Source organism: Hyaena hyaena, unplaced genomic scaffold (assembly GCF_003009895.1).
Source record: "Hyaena hyaena isolate Hyena2069 unplaced genomic scaffold, ASM300989v1 scaffold_1000, whole genome shotgun sequence".
Lineage (NCBI taxonomy): Eukaryota > Metazoa > Chordata > Mammalia > Carnivora > Hyaenidae > Hyaena > Hyaena hyaena.
Window position 1 is genome coordinate 423,800 of NW_024081631.1, and position 22,307 is coordinate 446,106.

General features: G+C 37.0%; 1 protein-coding gene across 1 annotated transcript; it reads right to left on the reverse strand.

Moving 5' to 3' along the window:
- Nucleotides 1-1,984: 1,984 nt before the first annotated feature.
- IFI44 (interferon induced protein 44) lies at nt 1,985-20,409 on the reverse strand. The gene is made up of 9 exons (XM_039221702.1): nt 20,307-20,409; nt 19,601-20,067; nt 14,695-14,731; nt 13,555-13,750; nt 13,004-13,153; nt 7,550-7,721; nt 6,386-6,486; nt 3,783-3,958; nt 1,985-2,701 (listed from the first exon to the last, which is right to left on the reverse strand). Exons 2-8 carry the CDS (start codon nt 20,055-20,057, stop codon nt 3,791-3,793), a joined length of 1,281 nt encoding a protein of 426 aa, XP_039077633.1. The 5' UTR covers nt 20,058-20,067; nt 20,307-20,409; the 3' UTR covers nt 1,985-2,701; nt 3,783-3,790.
- Nucleotides 20,410-22,307: the final 1,898 nt, after the last annotated feature.

Below are 22,307 nucleotides of genomic sequence, written 5' to 3' on the forward strand. Positions count from 1 at the left end.
TGATACATATGCAACAATATGGATGAGTCTCAAAATGTGCTGAATAAAAGAAGCCAGACACAAAAGAACATATTCCGTACAATTTTATGTATATAAATTCTAAAAAATGAAAACTGACTTCTAGTGACAGAGTGCAGACCAGAACAAGGGGAGGAATAAAGGGAATGGATTACGAAGGCACTTGTAAGGGGGGGGGGGGGGGGGGGCTGGCGGAGGGGAGTGATAAAAAGAGTTCTCACCATGATATGTCAAGATTATTTTACAAATGTATTCATATGTCAAAACTCACCTATATTTACACCTTAAATATATGCATTTTATATGTCAATTAAATCTCAAAAGTAAAAAAGGATCAAATTATTTCAGTTTCATTATTTTTAATTACTAATGATTTTTCTGTACCGGATATTATAATTTTCTTCTTCTTTAGAGTGCTCAAGTCTTTTGTTCATTTTCTTTTATATTTTAGTTGTCTTCAAGGTCTGTAGAATTTCTTTATACATCCTTTCATTAGTTCTTTGCTAGTTGTATATTCTGCCACACTTTGCTGTGTCTTTTCACTACCTTAATGGGATTTGTTGAATATCAAAGTTACTGATTTCAATGTAGTTGAATGTGTGTTTTACTGTTTTTCTGTTCATCTGCAATGCCACCCCTATAGCAGAACAAATGTCCAGACATGTTTGAGTATGATTCTGGACTCTCTATTCTGTTCCATTAATTTATTAATGCATCAAAGTCAACTTATATTTTCTTAATACGTCTCTGTATGCCTGTTTTCCGCTTTGTTCTTCTTCAAGAAAGCCTTGACTATGTTTGACCCTTAACACTACTCTGTTAATTTTAGAATAATGTCAAATTCTTCGTGATGCTACTTCTCATTTTCAAGCTCTATTTACAAATTGAAATATAGTATGCTCACATTATGAAAACTTTATTATAATACAAAAATCAGAAACACCCAAAATCATATGGTTTGTTTCTATATAGCTATAAACCAAAAAAGGTTTAACGGAACCTATATGAAATATATTGTTGATCTATAAGGAAACTATTAGAACCACCCATTAACATTAAGATAACAGGATAGATGAGAATAATTGATCTTTACCTATGTACAATAATATGAATCAAACAATACACTATCTCATGAAGGAAGTCAGGCCCAAAAGAGTAAATAGTACATAATATTATGTAAGGGATAAAAAAGCACAAGATTAATCTATGCAATTAAAAGTCAGAATAGTGGATATCCGGGGCATAAGAGGGACTTCTAGGATGTTCTGTTTCTTATCTGAGTTCTTGTTTCATTGGTTTATTAAGTCTAGCAAAACGTATTGAGCCATCTAATTGTGAACTGTATACTTTTTATGCATATATATCACTTTAATAAAAAGCTTTTTTAAAGTAATTATTAATGACGTTAGACTTATTAATAAGACATTCTTCACAATCTAAAGGAGAAACTAGATGTAAAACTTCCCTAACGATAAGATACATATTGTGGTACCTCTCCAGTTCAGTTAATCCAACAGTGGCCATGTCCATAATTAACTCCCTTCTTCTAATATCACTCTTCCTGAGAAAGTATGACCTGATTCTCTTCTGGAGAAGAGAAGTGATTGTTCCTAGGGGTCAGACATATGATTTGATCTAGAACAATCACAGTTCTTTTTTGGAGTGTTTCACAATGAAACCAGAAAAGAAAGCCTTCTTCCTTTTCAGGTCATGAGGCTAAATGAATGCCAATTTGAAACCTGCATTCAAGTGGTTTAAGATGTATCAAGAATGTTAGCCTGAGACAATGACAGCAATAGACACAAAGAAGGAAGCCGAGGGTGTGTATGTGTGTGTGAGTGTGCATACACATGTGCGTGCATGTGTGTGTGAGAGAGAGAGTAAAAGAAAGAGAGAGGGAGAGAATACCTTTTGAATCCCTAGATTCAACCATTTCTGAGGCAGTTCGTTTCAACCCCAGCCTTTCTTATGATTTGATTATCTTTTTATTCATATCATTCAGGTTGAGTTTTGTCACTTGTAACTAAAATAGCTGGAATTGACAGAGAAATCAAATATAGTCCTTGCTAGTCTTAATCCTCTAGAACTCTTACTAATATTAATTGCCACATCCTGTAAGGGGGTTTTAGACATTAAATAAACAAACAAAAAAAAGTAGCTGTGCGTGAAAGAATACAACATTAATTGGAGACCCAAAAAGAAACTCAAATATGTTAGTATATGTGCTGCCAGAGTGAGCACTCAAATACTTTAGAAATAAAATAAGAAGGCAAAATTAAGATAACGTGGGTGAGGATCAGAAGTTGCTGACAAGTTATATTAAAGTAAACTTTTCCGAAATCACACATACACATTGAAGTTAAGCTCAGGGTTTACAAGAAGAAATTTTCATTTTTCACAGATACAGAAAATAAATCCAAAAAAATTTATGATCTTTTTTTTTTTTACAATGGCTTTAAATCTTGCTGCTCTTAGTTATGGGCAGATATTACGAGTTTGAAGTGCATCTTCATCCAAGACATAATAAAACATGCCCCTTCTGTTTCAACTACTTCTCTTTTTTCTGTATTTTCTTATTTCTCAATTTTTGTCTTCTATGATGAGATAAAAATTATTAGTATGTGAAGGGTTCATATATTTGTTTCCTCCTTTTACACACTTGATAGTGCCTTTTCTCCAATCTCTGAGAAAAGAGAAACAAAATATTCTTAATGGTTTATTTAAGGAAAAGGAGTATTCCAACCTCGACTTTGGGAGTGCATGTGCCCATCTAAAAGAGAAGAAATGGAGAAATCAAGATGGCAAAGTTGGTAGTAGCATGAGAATGTTTTAGTAGTTTGCAAGTGAGAGAGAATAAAGAGGATATTATATGCTAATTTGATTTCTCACAAATTAAAATAAGATTTGAGTATAGACTGAAATTTCTTTCTGTCTGATATTTGATTGAAACAGTGCAGCATGTATTGTTGAGAGAGGGTGAAAGAGAGTACATCTAATGCTAAAATCTCAGGCCATAAATATGAAAGGCACATATATCTACCACTGGCATTAAGACCACACTGACTACGTGGCATTAAGAGAAACTCTGAGAAGGAGACATATCAAAAAAGTCAAGTCAAGAAAGGCAGAAATGTAGGTCCTAAGAAAGAGGCATGTAATCAAGGGATGCCTGGGTGACCCAGTGGCTTAAGCGTCTGACTTCGGCTGACATCATGATCTCACAGTTTGTGAGTTTGAGCCCCACATCAGGCTCACTGCTGTCAGCGCAGAGCCTGCCTCAGATCCTCTGTAACCCTATCCTCTGCCTATCCCCTACTCATGCTCTCTCAAAAATAAATAAACATTAAAAAATGTAAAAAGAAAGAGAGGCATGTAGTCAAAGATCACACCTGGTCAGGAACAATGTTGATCCAAATCATGTCTGCGTCCCAAGCAAAGAAGCACATTTCAGGAGAAGAGGGCAAGGATATAGCTTGGGATGTTCAAACAGTAGAAATGACAGAAGTGCATCATTTCAAAGATTCTATCTTAAGACAAGTGACAGAGAAGTTGTACAAACCTGTGGGATATACTCTAAGGGTAGGAAGTCAGGAAACGTGAGAGGAAAGAAAAATACAGCTGGCTGATGAGTTAAAGGGTAGGACTAGTCATAGGACAATGACCCAAGAGACACAACGAACTGTCAGGTACCCAATAGATCCAAGCAGGGAGTAGCCACACAGCTGACACCTGTAGTAGTGTCTACACCACTAAATGCATCTTACCTGTTTCCTCAAAAGGTCACACTTTCTAAGAAGTCATCTGAAGCCCACAGCATATGTCTCAGCGCAGAGAGGATCAAAACATCTTTTACCGGGTCCAACTCCCACTCTGAGGTATAATTACTAACCACCAAGATGTCAGAAAGAGCAAATCCAAGTTCTTTGTGGACTACCTGTAACTGCAATACAGAAACAGTAACATATACTGTTTTAGGTCAGTATGCATTATGAAAGCAATAATAAAAAGCAGGAACTTAGCAATAGTGTTCCTGTTAGAGAAAATGAAGATAGAGATCTGGAACCATAAAGTACTTTCTTTTTTTTTTTTAATTTTTTTTTACATTTATTTATTTTTGAGAGACAGAAAGAGGCAAAGCACAAGTGGGGGAAGGGCAGAGCGAGAGGAAGACAGAATTTGAAGTAGGCTCCAGGCTCTGAGCTGTCAGCACAGAGCCTGACGCACGGCTTAAACCCACGAACCATGAGATCATGACCTGAGCTGAAGTCAGACGCTCAACCGACTGAGACATCCAGGCACCCCCATAAAGTACTTTCTGAAAGAACTTCACAAGTCAGCCTCCAGTACTACTGCTAATGTTCATCGAGAATACATGTAATAGATTGCATATGAATTAGAAATGAAAGGAACTAATAGTTGTATATGAAGTATTTCGGAATTGAAGCATTTTTAATACTCTTATGCTAGAGTCTATAATTTACCTGTTTCCTATTAAAAGTTTTAATAGGATTAATCTAGTTTTACTAGAGTAGTTTAATATCAATGTTTAATTCTTGCTTAGACTAATTTATCTATGGAATGATATTGTCTGGATTCAAAATAGGGTCTGTTCATTCTTCGCACTGTCAAAAACACTGACAAACATTTTACTTTCTGTGCTTTCATTTTCTCATCTATAAAATGTAGTAATGGCAGCACCCATCTCCCAAGGTTGTTATAAGTATTGAATAAGAAAATTTATCACATATGTAGTGTTCAGCAAATATTAGCTATCATTATATCCTCCCTACTGGTGTTCCCAAGTTCAGGTTCCTTTGACTCTGATTTATTCTGCATATGGGTGGCAAATTAATTTTTGTTAAGCTTTACTTTAGTGACATCACTACTCTTCATAGTAGCATTATCTGCAATAGCCAAATTATGGAAAGAGCCCAAGTGTCCATCAAATGATGTATGGATAAAGAATATATATATATATATATGTATATATATATATATATATATATATCCAAGCAGGAATAGATAGATAGATAGATAGATAGATGATAGATAGATAGGCATGGATAAAGAAGATTTATATATATATAAATATATATATGTATGTATATATGTATATATTTATATATGTATGTATATATGTATATATTTGTATATATGTATATATTTATATATGTATGTATATATGTATATATTTATATATATGTATATATATATAAATGTATGTATCTATGTGTTTATATATAAATATATATGTATGTATATATGTATATATTTATATATATAAATATATGTATGTATGTATATATTTATATATAAATATATATGTATGTATATATTTATATAAATATATATGTATGTATTTATTTATATAATGAACAAAGGGAAAAACAGAAAGAGAGAGAGACAGAGAGCGAGAGAAACCAAGAAACAGATTCTTATTTATAAAGAACAAACTAATGGTTACCAGAGGGGAGGGGGATGGGGAGATGAGTTAAATAGGTGATGGGGATTAAGGAGGGCACTTGGAATGAGCACCGAGTGATGTACGCAAGTCTGAATCACTATATTGTATACCTGAAACTAACATTATACTGTATGTGAACTGAATTTAAATTAAAAGTTTTTTAAAAAGAAGAGAAAAAGTTGCTGATTCCCCATAATGTAAACAATTAAGTAAACTCACCTCATGCAAACATAACTTCCATACTTTATCTCCCTCTATGAGGATTCAGCCCTCCACTAAACTGAATGATTCCATGACCCCCCCCACACACACACACTGCTGTATTGACTTATGCTACCTCATGGCCTGAATTTTTCCCCCTTTTTTTCTCTTCACCTCCTGAAATCCTCTTTCTCTTTGAAAGCTATTTCCCAGTGACACTCCAATAATCAAATCTTTCCCAATCCTTTAACACAATATTTTCCTCCTCTAAACTTTCAATTTCATTTTGAGTCACTTCATGAGATTTATCATACTCGTACTCTGTCAACTTTCTCTCCTTCCATTCCCCCACCCCCTCACCTCTGCTGATAAAACTGTAAGCTTTTGAGTGCAGGGAGATTGTTTTAATTACCTGTATCTGCTTAGAGACTATCACACTGACTTGATTATGAAAGATAATCAATAAATATTTGTTGAATTGAACCGAACTGAATTAAATTATAATGAATGGAATAATCTGTGTACCTGGAAATATATTATACATTTAATTTTTAAATCTTGGGATATGATTCTGAATTATCCAAGGAATTGCCTTAATTCTTAAGTTCAGTAGGTGCCCATTTTTATTTTTATACATGGTAATATTATGTGATTATAGTGACGTATCTTAGAAAGTGTGTCTACAAAGAAGGACATCATTACCTTCTGCTTTACAGGAATACATCTGTATATGTCTGTTAGGTCACCTTTTGTAATCAGGTCCATGCTATCCACATGAGTGAGCAAAACTACGTGTAGCATACCTAGGTCAAACAAATACATGTCATTTTGATCATTATAGATAGCATCAGTATTTTTCAGTTAATCAGTTATCAATTATGCAATAGGCTATCAATGGAGCAATTCCAGAGATTTGGGAAGGCCCACCACCCCTCAACAATATCTCCCCCTCTAACTACTCATTTGTACTCAGAATTCCTCTGACATAGGAAATTCCCTTCATTGCTTTCCATGGTAAGAAATAAGACTTCAAATGAAACCACCTCTTGGAAGTGACAACCAAAATGGATGCTACAATGTTGTTGATTGGTTTAATATCCTGTCCAAACAGTTGTTTTTATGGAGACTAGAGAAAAGAGATCTAATAAACAAGATGGGGGAGAAAAGGCCTCAGGAAGGCAACAGAATGTGTCAAAGCATCACAAATAACTTGCTCTTCTGTCACAATGTTAGCAAGCACCTCCCTGCACACCACCCTTGCAAGGCTTTAAATTTCAGAAAGCAAGTAAATCACTCCATGCTTCTAACATAATCAAAGTGGTGGTAAACTTGCTCTTTCCCAGACAGAATGGATAAGGTCAAGAAAAGCCAGAATGGGGCACCCTAATTCTCTAGTACTGTTTACCTTCTCCTAAGACTTGATGCTACGCCTTCCCTACCAAACATCTTACTTCCCTGATGCTTTTTCTTACTGAAATATTGTTTTCCATTTCTAATTATTTATTAAGGCTCGAGGGAAAATCTAGAATTTTTGGTAAATAAGTTCATGCTAGGATAGAGTGGTAGCAGGTTGTGAGAACTGTGCCAAACTCTTCATATATATTGATTTGTTTAATCTTTGTAATAAATCTCTGAGATGGGTACTATTATCATACTAATTTTATAGATTAGGAAGTTAAGACATAGAGAGTTAAAGTCACTTGTACAAACTCATAACGCTTTCAAATACTGGATTTGATTGAACTCCACTGATGGGCCAGGGAAGATTCACATACACAATTTCTTAAGTTTTTCATCCTGTTCTGAAACCATTCTACACTATAGTCTAATATGTTGTCCTTAATAGTAAAGTGGAATGAGACTCACCACACTTTATCAACTGCCTTCGAGTTTTTTTTATCTTTGCTATCATCTCATGAGAGAGGTATTCAAGAGAGTTGATATCAAGCACAAGTGCCACACAATGGATTCTGTCCTTCAGCAGTGGGCAGTCAACATAGTTACTATGACCTGGTGTGATCGGTTTCATGGAATTAAACTGTAAGATAAGCATAGTGCAACATATTAACTCCATGGTTATTTATAAGCACATACAATGTATCAGGCACAGTGCAAGTCTCTAATATTCTGAGACTAACAATCTGGTAGAGAAGACAGTCTATGCAAGTAGCTACCAACTCTTTCAAGAAGTCAGGTAAAGCTTCTGCAAGAAAGGAACACATAATCTGGGAGCTACAAAACATAGGGAATTTGTCTGATAACAGGAATAAAGGTATGACAGGCAGTGTTCTAGAAAGAAGAAGCAATGTGGGCAAAGGCAGAGGTGAGAGCATTCAGAAAGAAATCCGGTGTCATCATACAGAAGGCAGGGATGAAAGTGGTTCAAAATGAGATGCATTTATTCTTGAACTAGCAACCCCTCTGCTGGCAAAAATACAAAATGATGTATGTACAAGCCTATTAACTCCAGCACTATTTGTAATGGCAAAATTCTAATATATCAATAGCATAGAGTATTTCATGACCTCTCTGAAAAGAGGGGAGCCACAAATCCTTAGGTATTTTCTTATAGAGTAAAAAATGAAAGTAAACCAAAAAAATTTTATATGGTTGCTTATAAGGAAAAGGGAGAAATGTATTTAAAGGGGCAAAGAAAATGAATTTTTGAACATGCCCTGTTTTGTAAAGTTGACTTTAGAACTATATTTTGGTACATTAAAATTAATTGCATGTGCTTTGGGCAAATTTTAGTTGACTACTGAGGATGGTTCAATACTTTTGATCAGAGTTGTGGTGTACTTGCTATGATGGGTTGGAGAATGTATACAGCAACAGGCACAAACTCATGTGTTTACAGAGGTCTGGTAGGTAATAAAAATGAATGGAGATGTCTGGTGTAAAATAAATATATTTAAACAGGAAAAAGAGAACTATATAAATTATAAACATAAATATAAAACATAATTAAATTTAAAAACCCATCCCTAAATTAAAATAAGCAAAATGAACTTTTAAATCCATTTGGGGGTGTCCTAATCACACACAGAGAGATTATTTCTGATTGACTGTATGATTTTTATAATTGACTTTATTTTTTTTTATTTTTTTAAATGTTTTATTTATTTCTGAGACAGAGAGAGACAGAGTGAGCAGGGGAGGGTCAGAGAGAGAGAGGGAGATACGGAATCTGAAACAGGCTCCAGGCTCTGAGCTAGCTGTCAGCCTGATGTGGGGCTCGAACCCACAAACCGTGAGACCATGACCTGAGCCAAAGTTGGACGCTTAACCGACTGAGCCACACAGGTGCCCCTATAATTGACTTTAAAACACAGTAATTTGTATACTCCTACTACTTGATATGCCTGAAATATATAATATAATAATATTTTTGAAATAAAAATTAAATAAATAATGTGGTTCAAATTTTAAACTTTTGCTGATTTTAATTATGATTATATTTATACTGAATATGGTTAGGATTAAACTGTTCATGGTACTGTTAGAGTTTGTTTGAGAGACAGAGAGAGAGAGCATGAACAGAGAGAGAGAAAGAAAGAATCCCAAGCAGGCTCCACACTGCCAGAATACAGGCCGACAAAGGCCTTGATCTTACAAACAATTGAGATCACGACCTGAAACAATCAAGAGTTGGATGCTTAACTAACTGAGCCACCAAGGTGCCTTGGTACTATTACAGTTTTATTCTGAGATCAGTGAATATTTTGTGAGAAAAAGCAAATGAGTTGTGACATAACATTCCATCATCTCTGCGGTCCTTGAAAATAGAGACTCCATTTGAGAGAAAGCAGATATTGAAACAAGACAGAAGGAGATTAAGACTGTCTAGTCCTGAATTTGAAAGAGAAGTTTCTATATGAATTTATAATGCACTTTATCATACAAAGATATATTTCTTACCTCTGTCCACCAAAAAGGTGAAGAACCAATGACCAATCTCATAGCAATAACAATTCTAATAAGCCAAACCAAGACTTCTTAGAGAAATAACTGACTCAAAAATCTGGCACTGGAAATATATAAGGTGTGGCTTGGACATCTAATCATACCAGAAATCAAGGGATATAGTAGACTTTTAGGTTCATGTCAAAAGGACTCAAGATCTAAATTGTAGAGGCTCCCACTGCTCAGAGATGTTAAATGTGATATTAAGAATGGAGAAAATGGCACAGGATTGAAGCACATTAAATGTGTTCAAATCATGAGTTCATAGTGATAATGAAATAATCACTGGTCATTATTGGCAAATACAAAGATAGCACCTTAAGATTTTAGAAGCATGTAGGGGCGCCTGGGTGGCTTAGTCGGTTAAGCGTCCGACTTTCGCTTAGGTCATGATCTCGTGGTTCGTGGGTTCAAGCCCCACGTCGGGCTCTGTGCTGACTGTCAGCTCAGAGCCTGGAGCCTGTTTCAGTCTGTGACTCCCTCTCTCTCTGACCCTTCCCTGCTCACACTGTCTCTCTCTCTCTCCTAGAAATAAATAAAAATATTTAAAAAAAAAAAAGATTTTAGAAGCATGTAGAAAAGAAAAAATTCTGCCTTTCCCATGTTAACTGTACTACCAGGTAATCAAACAGTAGATGAAGAGAAATTTATCTCCTCATCTAATAAATGTAAAATAAAGAAAGAATAATAAAGATAGAATATCACATTTTCATACCCTAATACATACCTGAATCTAGGCATTGAACATTAAAGAGTATTGACATTAGAAAAGCAAAAGGGATCAAATAAAACAAAATGGGTGTCTCCTCATGGAAGAGCACAGCACCTCTACAAAGTAGAAGCTGAATCTGAACATGCTTCTAGACTCAATTACTAATTTTCAGGATGCATAGAAAACAAAAGACCACAGGAAACTGCATCAAGGGATGCATACAACAAAGTTCAGACTATGTTTAAGAAACAACAGGATTTCTTAAAAAAAACATTATAAGGAAAAACACCAAAAGAGATAGAGGAAGAATATACAGGTTAAAAGAGACTGAATAAATTTATTTCAATCATTTGCAAACAAACTGTTTTTTAAAATGCATGATACTAAGGCGCCTGAGTGGTTCAGTTGGTTAAGCATCTGACTCTTGATTTCAACTCAGGACATGACCTCATGGTTTCAGCTGTTGGAGCCCTGTGTTGGGCTCTGCACTGGTGGTGTGGAGCCTGCTTGGGGTTCCCTCTCTCTCTCTGTCTCTTTCTCTCCCTTTCTCTCTCTACCCCTCCCCTATTCACGCTGTCTCTGTCTCTCTCAAAATAAATAAATAAACTTAAATTTGTTTTTAAAAGCATGATACTTACTTGTAAGACAATTAGGAACTTGGACATTGGGTAATGGTTGATAAATTAAGAAACAATGATAAATTTAAGATATGATAAGGGTATTATGGCTGTCTATAACAAAAAGTATATATCTTTACATACATAAATGCATATGCATTTATGGATTAATTGTTATGACATGTTAAATTTGATTCCAAATACTATAGGAGAAGAGAAAGTGAGTAGACAGAGATAATGGGTTATGAGTCAGAGATTGTTGAAGCTGAATAAATGAGAAGTCATTAAATTGTTTTGTCTCCTTTTGCATAGGTTTAGAATTCTCTATAATAAAATTGTTTTTTTTAAAAAAGCATATTTTTAAAAAAAAAAAACTTTACCTCTATACCAAAGAATGGAAAGCCCTTGCATGAATGGAAAAATAAAACATGCTGTGTTTCTGGATAAGAAAGCTGTATATGTAAAGATGTAAACCAACTTTATATATAAAATTTTAATGTAATTTTAATCAAAGCACCAACAAATCAAACATAAATAATCAAATAAAACACAAACAGGCTCATTTGGAAAAATATATTGTGAAAATGGTCCAGAAAAACAAATGCAAGAAATAAATAACAAATATGACTTGTTCAGTGAGGCATCAAGACATTTTGATTGCTTTGGTAATTAAAACAATTAAATGATATGGCAAAAAAATGAATATCATAAAGGAATCGATAAATATAGCAATAGAACAAACTAGAGAATATAAAAACCAATCCCCATATTTAGTAGGGAAAAGATGCAAAGACATTCAATGGAAGATGTTGGTCCAATTGACTAATCATTTGGAACAGGTGAATTAATGATTAATTCAAAATTCAAATGTTTATTGAAAGTACTAGAAAGTTATGGGACACCTGGGTGGCTCAGTCAGTTAAGCACCAACTTCAGCTCAGGTCATGATCTCACCATTCATGAGTTCAGGCCCCATGTCGGGCTCCGAACTGATAGCTCAGAGCCTGGAGCCTGCTTCAGATTCTATGTCTCCCTCTCTCACTCTCTCTGCCCCTCCCCACTTGCGCTTTGTCTTTCTCTCTCTTTCTTTCAAAAATAAATAAACATTAAATATAAATAAATAAAAGGACTGGAAAGTTAAAACACAAATTGATAGACTAAAGTGGCTTTCTCTTTAATCTCCTCCCCTCTCTTGCCTAGAACACGGACAAGGCTCAAGTAAGAACATCTGGAGAGCATAATGATGAAAGTCCCATGTCTTAGTCAGCTCAGGCTGCTATAAAAAATTACCTTGTGGGATGGCTTAAACAACAAAAATTACTTCTCACAGCTCTGGGAGCTAGAAAGTCCAAGATCAAGGTGCTGGCAGATTTGGTATCTGATGACAGCCTGCTTCCTGGTTTGTAGATAGCCACCTTCTTGCTGTGTCCTCATATGGTGGAGACAGAGGTCATCTTTCTTATGTCTCTTCTTAAAAGGACACTAGTCCCACTCATGAGGGCTTTACTCTCATGACATACTCACCTCTCAAAGGCCCCACCTCCTAACACCACAGCACTGGTGTTAGGGCTTTAGCATATGAATTTTAGGGGGGACACAAATACTTGATCCATAGCACCCCATGCTGAGGGTCTCAGAACAGAAAGTTAGAAGGACCCTTGAATTTAATAACTTTTGAGAGCTTCCACATTGACACAAAGCCACCTACCTTCAGACTTCCTGTTACATAAGAAAAATGACCTACGTGAGTAAATTGACGTAGTTGGAGTTCTGTTTCACGCAGCCAAAGGCAGCTGAATATGTAACAGCATTCAGAGTTGTAACAGCTATGAGAGAAGAGTCTTTTGGATGTTTTAATTCTTTGTAAAATAAAATATCAAGAAGGAGCAAATGATTTTGAATGAGTGCACTTGAAGAAAATAAATGATGATGCATTAAATTAGATTAGCATCTGCTGTTGTCCAGAGTAAGCAAAAATAAACACCTTAAATATCAATTATAACCTTTCAATGATTGGCCCAATCATACCTGGTATCTGTCAGAAATGTGGCCTTTCAAGATGTAGGCTATGTCATCCACACACAGTCCTTTATCTTTCACATGTAGCCCCATTGAGTCACACAGAATAAATGGCAGCAAGTTGCCATCCAACATATCCTTAATGGAATATGTCCTGTACTACAGAGGAGAAAAAAGCAATTTTAAGAGTACACTTCTTAAAAACTTGCAAACGGAGGGACGCCTGCGTGGTTCAGTTGGTTAAGCATCTAACTTCGGCTCAGGTCACAATCTCACAGCTCTGAGTTCGAGCTCTGCATTGGCCTCTGTGCTGACAGCTCAGAGCCTGGAACCTGCTTCAGATTCTGTGTCTCCATCCCTCTCTCTCTCTGCTCCTCCTCTGCTCATGCTCTGTCTCTCTCTCTCTCTCAAAAATCAATAAATATTAAAATAATAATAATATTTTTAATATTACAAATGGAGAAAAAGTTTACATGTAATGAAGTTGATCAGCAAAAGACTTCAAACCTAATTAATCTGAACAAAGAAGCAAAGGCTGAGTGACCTTCCAATGGACATACCTTGTCAGATACCCCGGTTGTATCAGAGCCCACCAGAGCCTGGTGTGTGACATGGCCTCGGAAAACAGACTTTACTGAGTTGAAAAAGCTAGACTTCCCAGCTCCAGTTGGGCCCAGCAGCAGAATTCGTACTTGGGGAACGAGGTTTCTATATGGTTTGTACATTTTCATGTCTGACAATAAGCTCTGGCGGAGGCTGTACAGACAAGACAATTTTAACAATGATTGAGGGTAGGTCACAAGAACTTACCACACATTGTCCTAGAATTTGTTTTTTTTATGTATTATTATTTACTTTTGATGAGCCACTTGTTTTCCTACTAAAAGGACTGGAGGGGCGCCTCGGTGGCTTAGTCGGTAAAGCGTCCGACTTTCGCTTAGGTCATGATCTCGCGGTTCGTGGGTTCGAGCCCCGCGTCGGGCTCTGTGCTGACTGCCAGCTCAGAGCCTGGAGCCTGTTTCAGTCTGTGACTCCCTCTCTCTCTGACCCTCCCCTGCTCGCGCTGTCTCTCTCTCTGTCTCCTAGAAATAAATAAAACATTAAAAAATTTAAAAAAAAATAAAAAAAATAAAAGGACTGGAAACTAACCTACTTCAAAGAAGAAAAAGCAAAAATAACACTTGTAAAGCCAATCAGACATACAACCTTTCAGAGTTAAGCAACCAGACCATACAAACCTAGTACTAAATAGGAACTATGTTAAACATGAAAATAATTTATCAATATAAACTTCAAAAACCACAGTATAATATGTGACTTTTGAAGTTTATGGAAGTGGATAATTTCTGACATGATCTTGCGATTCTATAAGCATTCTCCAACCACCAACCACCCCTTCCAAAGCAATTTCCTAAAGTGGTAGAAACTGAAACTGCAACAATTCTAAGCAAAAGTGTAGACTTGCAGCCAAATAATAATTTTCCTTCACATATATAAAAGCATTAGGAATGTTTTCCCTCTCCTCAGTGTTCTTTCTGTTTTAACATTAGTACTCATCATATAGCTTTATGATTATAAATATAGTTACAGCTTATTCTTCACGATCCACAAGTTATCTGTTATAATTTGTGCTACCGATTTATTGACAGAATATAGAATATGTCTAAGATAATTAACAGAATAACAGAACATTGACTTACTCAGTAATTCCTTCCAGAGTCCTTATGCCCAATAAATCTAGGGAAATAATCAAAGAAAAATGAAAATTACAAGTTGTTGAAATGACTAGTTGACTGAATGAATGTCAATGCATTCGGTAGGGAAAAAGACAAAAAGTAGCTTTCCCATGAGAACGATGCAGTATAATGAAAGCAAGTGGAGAAAATTATGGCAAATCTCCTTAATATGTCATTTGCAGAATCTAGAGCTAGAAGCAAGGTGGGCAATGTAAGACTAGATTTTCTGCAAATCCCTTCTCACCCAATTACCCAGCAGTAGTGTGTGGCTTGTTCCCTCATGGGAAATGAGAACTGGGTCCTTTCTGAATCAGAGAAGCAAAGCGTAGAGACATGGACAGGCCAGGGAAAGGCTGGGAATATTTTAAGATAGTTCTTCTCCATAATCCAATAGGTCTGAAAGGGATAATGTACAGAGACACCCAAACAAAAAACCTACAGACAGCAGATTTTCTCCAAAACCTACTATCAACAATTGGAGCTCCTGGAGCTTCCAGGCCAATTGATTTTCTTCTTAGCTCCAAAGAGAATGTAGGACTCATCCCTACCCAATTAGAGCACAGTGAGAGGTTAAGAAGTGGTCTGAGGGCTTTATTTGAACCAATGAGACTAGGCACAAAATTATTTATTTCCTGTGAAGAGACATTCTTTTGTGGTGGGTTTAAAATGAGGGGCACCTGGGTGGCTCAGTCGGCTAGGCGTCAGTCCAGGTCATGATCTCACCGTTCGTGAGTTCAGGCCCAGTGTCAGGCTCTGTGCTGGCAATTCTACACTACAAAAGAAGAATATTATGTGCAAGTTTCATAAATATGGTTATATATAGGGATTCTAGGCGGTTCAATCAGTTAAGTGTCTGACTCTTGATCTCGGCTCAGGTCATGATCCCAGGATAGTGGGATCAGGTTCTACACTGGGCTCCACACTGGGCATGGAGCCTCCTTGAGATCTCTGCCCTCTCCTCCCATGCTCTCATGCACTCTCTCTCTAAAATAAATAAATAAATAAGGCTATATGTATGGAAACAAAACCTCTTTAAATTACCAAAAGTAAAAATAGTGAAGACTACAACGACAATGATATAATCAAACTGGAAAAGAATAAGCAAAGAGAAAAGCAACCTCTTGGAATTTCACAAAGCACTCTCTTAACTTTAACATTTAAAAGGAAATTAAAGATCAAAATTGTAAGTATATTGCAAGTAACAAAAATATAAACTTTATATCAATCTTGTGATAAAAGTAACTTTCATTAAGAAAAAGAAAGGAGAGGGGCGCCTGGGTGGCTCAGTCGGTTAAGCGTCCGACTTCAGCCAGGTCATGAACTCACGATCGTGGGTTCGAGCCCCATGTTGGTCTCTGTGCTGACAACTAGCTCAGAGCCTGGAGCCTGCTTCGGATTCTGTGTCTCCCTCTCTCCCTGACCCTCCCCTGCTCACGCTGTCTCTCTATCTCTCAGAAATAAATAAAACATTAAAAATTTTTAAAAAAAAGAACAAAAAAGGAGGAAAGTTTTGAATATAAAAACTAGAAACAGAAAAGGATAAAGAAATGAACCTTAGAAATATAAGAAGGAATTAACAGAAACACAAGACAAATTTCATAAATTAAGGGATAGGTTACATTAATATAGTAATGGATTGGTTTAAACTGTAAAACAAATTACTGAGTAGTCTAATCAAAGAAAGCCAAATTCACAAAGTGCCATGTCACAGCTCATGTACCCAAATGACTACATGTCACATAACCAGTAGTAAAACGTGTTGGGAAAAGTTTAGAAGTGACAGAAACTCCCATGCACTGCTTGTGGGAGGGGAAATGGACTATCTATGACTACGTTGGAAAGCTTTGTCAGTGTTCACTGAAACAAACATACATGCACCTGGTGCCCCAGAAGTTTTATATTTATATTCTTCAAAAATATGTATATGTGGGAACCAAAAAATCACATACAAGAATGTTTATAGCAGGATTGTCTGTAATCACCCCAGACTGGAAAACTCAAACCCACCAGCAGTAGTTTTGTTAAGAAAAAGTATGATGGAATCATTACAATGGAATGCTACATGAAAATCAAAAGGAGCTAATCACTGCAACATACAATAATACGGATGAGTCAGTAAGGACGTAGGAGTTAAAGCAGCTGGCTTGAGATACATTCACTCACTGTAGCGAGTCACACCCTCAAGGAGAAAAAGAAAAATGACCCAGCCTAACTTCCTTAAAAATATGCTAATAATCTTATCTCCTGGTATATAGACTAATGATATTTCCTACAAGGAAAGTACTTACCTCTTGAGTGTCCTTAACAGAATGTTCCTGCCTAAGGATTATTTAGAATAAATAAATACAGAGTCTATGGATTTATGAGGCACATCTTCATGGGAAATGTCAGGCAAGCTGTTTGTCTTAGTCATCTCAGGCCGCCATACAAAATGCCATGAACCGCGACAACAGAAATGTGTCACTGTCTGGCAAGGTAGATTTCATTCCGTGGCCTCTTCTCTTTCTTGCTTTGTAGTAGCCGCCATCTCACTGTGTTCTCCCATGACCTCTCGTGTGTTCATGGGGACAGAGAGAGCCCTCTGGCGTCCCTTCGTATATGAATGCTTATCCTATTACAGGCTCCACTCTTATGACTTCATTTAACCTTAATTACTTCCTTAGAGGTCTCATTTCCAAATACAGTCACGTTGGAGGTTAGGGTTTCAACATATGAATTGGTAGGGGTGGGCAGGTGGGGACACATTCAGTCCGTAGCACTGACACACAAATGCTCCATAATCTAACCACTCTTCAATATGTAGGGTGGCCCACAAACTTCATTTAAAAATCTTTTTGGTGGGGACTCCTAGGTAGCTCAGTCGGTTAAGCATCCGACTTCGGCTCAGGTCATGATCTCGCGGTTTGTGGGTTCGAGCCCCGCATCGGGCTCTGTGCTGACAGCCAGCTCAGAGCCTGGAGCCTGTTTCAGATTCTGTATCTCCCTCTCTCTCTGACCCTTCCCTGCTCATGCTGTCCCCCCTCTCTCTCAGAAATAAATTTTAAAAAAATAATAAAATTTTAAAAATCTTGTTGGTGGGGCGGCTGGGTGGCTCAGTTGGTTAAGTGTCCAACTCTTGACCTCATAGTTCATGATTTCAAGTCCTGTGTTGGGCTCTAAGCTGGCGGTATGGATGGAGCCTGCTTGGGATCCTCTCCCTTTCTCTCTGCCCCTCCCCTTCTCTCTCTCTTTCTCTCTCTCTCTCTCTCTCTCTCTCTCTCAAAGTAAATAAATAAACTATAAAATAAAATCCTACTGGTTGTTTTTAGCCAGAAAGCATATATCTAATATACAAAGGAAGGCTGGGAGCCACATAGAATATTCCTATAGACTTTCTGCCTTCTATGAGACTTCTGATTATTTTAATCCTTGAAATTATTAGTAAAACTTTATACTGGGTGAGATACCTGACTGGGAGAAGTCTGATTTTAGAATCCATTACCTTGCTTAGCTTAGTCCCTCAAACATAATGTCGAATGAAAGAGGCCAGACCCCCCCCCCCACCAAATTACATATTTTGATGATTCGACTTACATAGAATTCAAAAGCAAGAAGTAATTAGTGTCAACACAAACCAAAGTAATAATTATTTTTGGCTGGTAATAACCAGGAAGAATCAGCAAGGAATCTTTTAAAATGATGGCACTAATCTATTTCTTCGTCCAAGTAGTGGTTACGTCAGTGTGTCTAACTTACAAAAGTTTATCAATTGGTACATTTATCAATTGTGCATTTCTCTGTTTATGTGTTATACTTCAATAAAAAGTTTACTTAACTGATCCAGGATGCTCAATATCATGGCATACCCAAGTAAATTTACCCGACATCAACAAAAGCATTTTAAATGTTTGGGCAGCCAGGAAAAATGATCAAATGATTCAAAGGGAAACAACAAAGACAAATAAATAAGTCTGGGCCTGTGTTTTCCACAGCAGCATTAATGCTGTGGAAACATTACAAAATCCCTCACAATAAAATGTGATTCAAGTATCACATACTCTGACAATAATTCAAGACTACAGACAATTAGTTTGGAACACTAAAATACTCAGAGAGTATTATTCCCAGGGTCCATTCTTTTAAATGGATAGATGTAAATAACTATTTCGTGGAAGAAATGTAAATGGTTAGTACACACAGACTTGCGAGTAATCAGGAATAAGCAAAAGAGAAAATGAAAAAGCATCTTTAGCCATCAAAATGGCAAATATTCTAAAGTGTGATAATATCAAATAGAGGTAAGAAAACAGGGAAATAGACATTTCTATGCACTCTTGGGAACAGTATGGACACTTGAAGCTTTTGAGAGGTGTCTGTCAACCTGGGAATGTAAATATTTCTCAAACAGCAATCCCATCTCCAGGAAGTTACTATATTAAGTAAAGTAAAGAAGTTTTTTGTACACAGCTATATGCATAAAGATATTATATAAAAGCATGTTTATAGCAGCAGATATTGGAAAGAATGCCCTGTAGCAGAAAAATAGGTAAATTAATTTTGGTCTTTTGATATAATGGGAAACTGCAGGATCTAGTACCAATCAAGAAAAGTTCAAGCTTTGGTTTCATTCCAAGAGAAGCCCTCTTCAAGTTTGCTGCCTCTCTCTCTCTCTCTCCTTCTTTACTTTCCTCCCCTTCCCCTACCCTTTGCCCGTCAAACACACTCCAGAAAATTCAATATGCTACTTTTGACTATGGTTGTGTCTCAGCAAAGAATGCGTGACCAAGTTTCAGTCTGGGTCACCCGGAGATAAGGACATTCTTCCTTAAAGAGATGGGTCACCTCAAATCCTCCTGACACTCAGGAGAGAATTCTATATATGGTTACATACCTTCACATCGAAAAGCTTCACATTCCTCAAAGGGAGTAGTAGTTTTCATCTGCGGTAATCCAAGTTCTCCAATTGTAGCTGAGTTCATAGTCATCACTTGTTTCCTCATATTTACATGGAATTCTAAGTCACCCCATACTCCAATACCATCATCAAACCATACAGTTGGTAACTGTGATCTTATTTTGCATTCTGAACTTTTATTCTCTTGAAGGGCAAAAAGGACAGCGGAAACTTTCTCCTCTTTCTTGCAACCCCCTTTCATATACACCCCAACAATACAGTGCCCCTTATAAATCACCACCATAATCGGCCCTTGACCACAGCATCTCTGAAACAAAGCATAGGCAGAGAATTCATGAACACTAGCTTTATAGAGAAGGGTAAACTGTTTTCCTCCAAAATAATTTTGCAGATTCTTTTCTTGCATCCATGTCAACTGAGTTGTCACCGCCATACTTCTCAATCTAGTAGAAAATCAAATATATTTTCCATTAAGTATTGAAAAACAGGCAATACATTCTGACACAAAGCTTGTGTTAGTGCCTCTTATTTACTCTACATTATACATGAAATGAGTCAACCAGGATAAACGGATAGCAAGAAAAATCATAAACTAGTTTTCCATTCTAAAGGATTTTTTTAATTAAAAAAAGACTACAATTTGCAAGTGGCTAGGAAAAGCGCAAAGCAGTAAGTCATTTACCTGTTTGCAGAATCTGGACAAGGACTGAGGCAGAATATAGCTGCTCTGTCTGGACAGCTAAGCAGACACACAATAGGAGCCGAAAATTCTTCAGCAACGTGAAGTCTCCGGCAACTCAGAGAAAAGGAAACTGAAACTTAGTGAGGCCCAGCCCAGTTGGCAGAGAGCCAACTTCCTTCTGCCAGGGAGCAGCCGTTAAATTTTTGCAGGAAAGTCACAGGAAAGTATTAGGAGAGTCAAAGAATCGAAGTCAGAGAAAAGAAAACCTAACGGTTTGCCAGATTTTTAAGTGGATTTTTTTAAAGAAAAATTCGGACACTTTATGTCTGTTGAAATACCAAAAAAAAAAAAAAAAAAAAGATGCTCTTTAGTCTATCTAGTCTATCTAACTCCAGGACACATGCCTCAAAATCATCCACTTCTCTGCCATCAGCTTATTCGCCTCAGGGTCCACCGCTCTCTGTGCTGCTGGTGCTAAGGCAGATTGCAGCCAAGAGTGGCGAATTCTGATAAGCTGTGACAGAGGAGCAACAGTCTCAGAGAACACTGGGGTAGGACACAAGGCTTTTGGAGATGAGCAACTGTTAAGGACAATGTCACCACCATCGGAACACCTTCTGTGGTCAGGTCCCACTGCTCCCTGGCAGGCTCAAAACAGCAAGAGGTTCTCTCTTTTTCCTTTTGCCTCAAGCACCCAGACTGAAGCAGGAGGGGCTCACATTGCTGGGCAAACAGCTGTTTTCCAGGAATGTTAGAGTAATGTTTGGCAAATTGCCTGTATCATCAATGGAATGGAAATAGAAGAGGCTTAGCTCCTTAATAATAAAGCAACAAGATGCGGAGATGGCAGCAGAGATCATCTGGTAGTCTGTACTTGCCTTGTATCCTTTCAGAGAGCCTGTAGAATTGGCATTTATCAAGACACAGTTTCCAACCTGCCCCACACCCCTCTCACATACAAACAATCCAATAATTTAGGTAACCTTTGTCATAAAGTATGTCATTTGAATAAACAAGCACCTTCAAGAAATGAATATTTCCAGCTCTCCCTTCCTTGAGCTTTTGGAAGACACCAACCCCCCGGCAAGAGCTCAGGGGGTGGGATAGGTCCCTTCCAGAGATCCGTGTTGGTGTTGACCACACACCTCCTGTGGGTCCCCCAGTTCTGTTCCTCTTTCATATTTCTACCAACGTTACACCAAATTTCTCCTCCTCCTTACTTCCCAGTGGAAAGTACACAAAGAAGTGCAAAAAAAAAAAAAAAAAAAAAAGAGAGTTGCTAGTTTAAAGGATTGTCTAACCACACCTAATGTCCATTTGATATATTCTAAGTCTTATGATGCAGATAAGTTACTTTTTTTTCTCCTAAACTCTTCAGTCATGAAGATTTGGTAATTCCCTCTCTATATAACTAACATTGAGAACAGAAACACCGACTGATTATCTACCAGGCAGAACAGAGTCTCGTATATTTCGAATACCACACATGTATTTGTCTTCGTATGCTTATTTAAATTATAGTAATCCATTCACATTTGAATTGATTTCACAACACAACAAGTGTTGGAAAACAAGTTTAAATATTTTCCTTGCATTAAAAATTTTTTAATGTTTATTATTATTATTATTTTATACAGAGACAGAGAGTGAGCAGGGGAGGGGCAGAGAGAGGGGGAGATACAGAATCTGAAGCAGGCTCCAGGCTTGAGCCGTCAGCCCGGGGCTCAAACCCACACATCATGAGATCATGACCTGAGCCAAAGTCAGATGCTTAATCAACTAAGCCCCCCAGGGGCCCCTGCGTTTTTTAAATTACTATCAGATAGAGATTATCATAAAATGGGCAAAAGAAATTTTATTGTTTTAAAAACTTTAAAAATTAAAAATTATGACTGGGTGGCGCAGTTGATTAAACATCCAACTCTTGATTTTGGCTCAGGTCATGATCTCATGGTTGAGTTCAAGCCCCATGTCAGGCTCCATGCTGAGCCTCAGGGATTC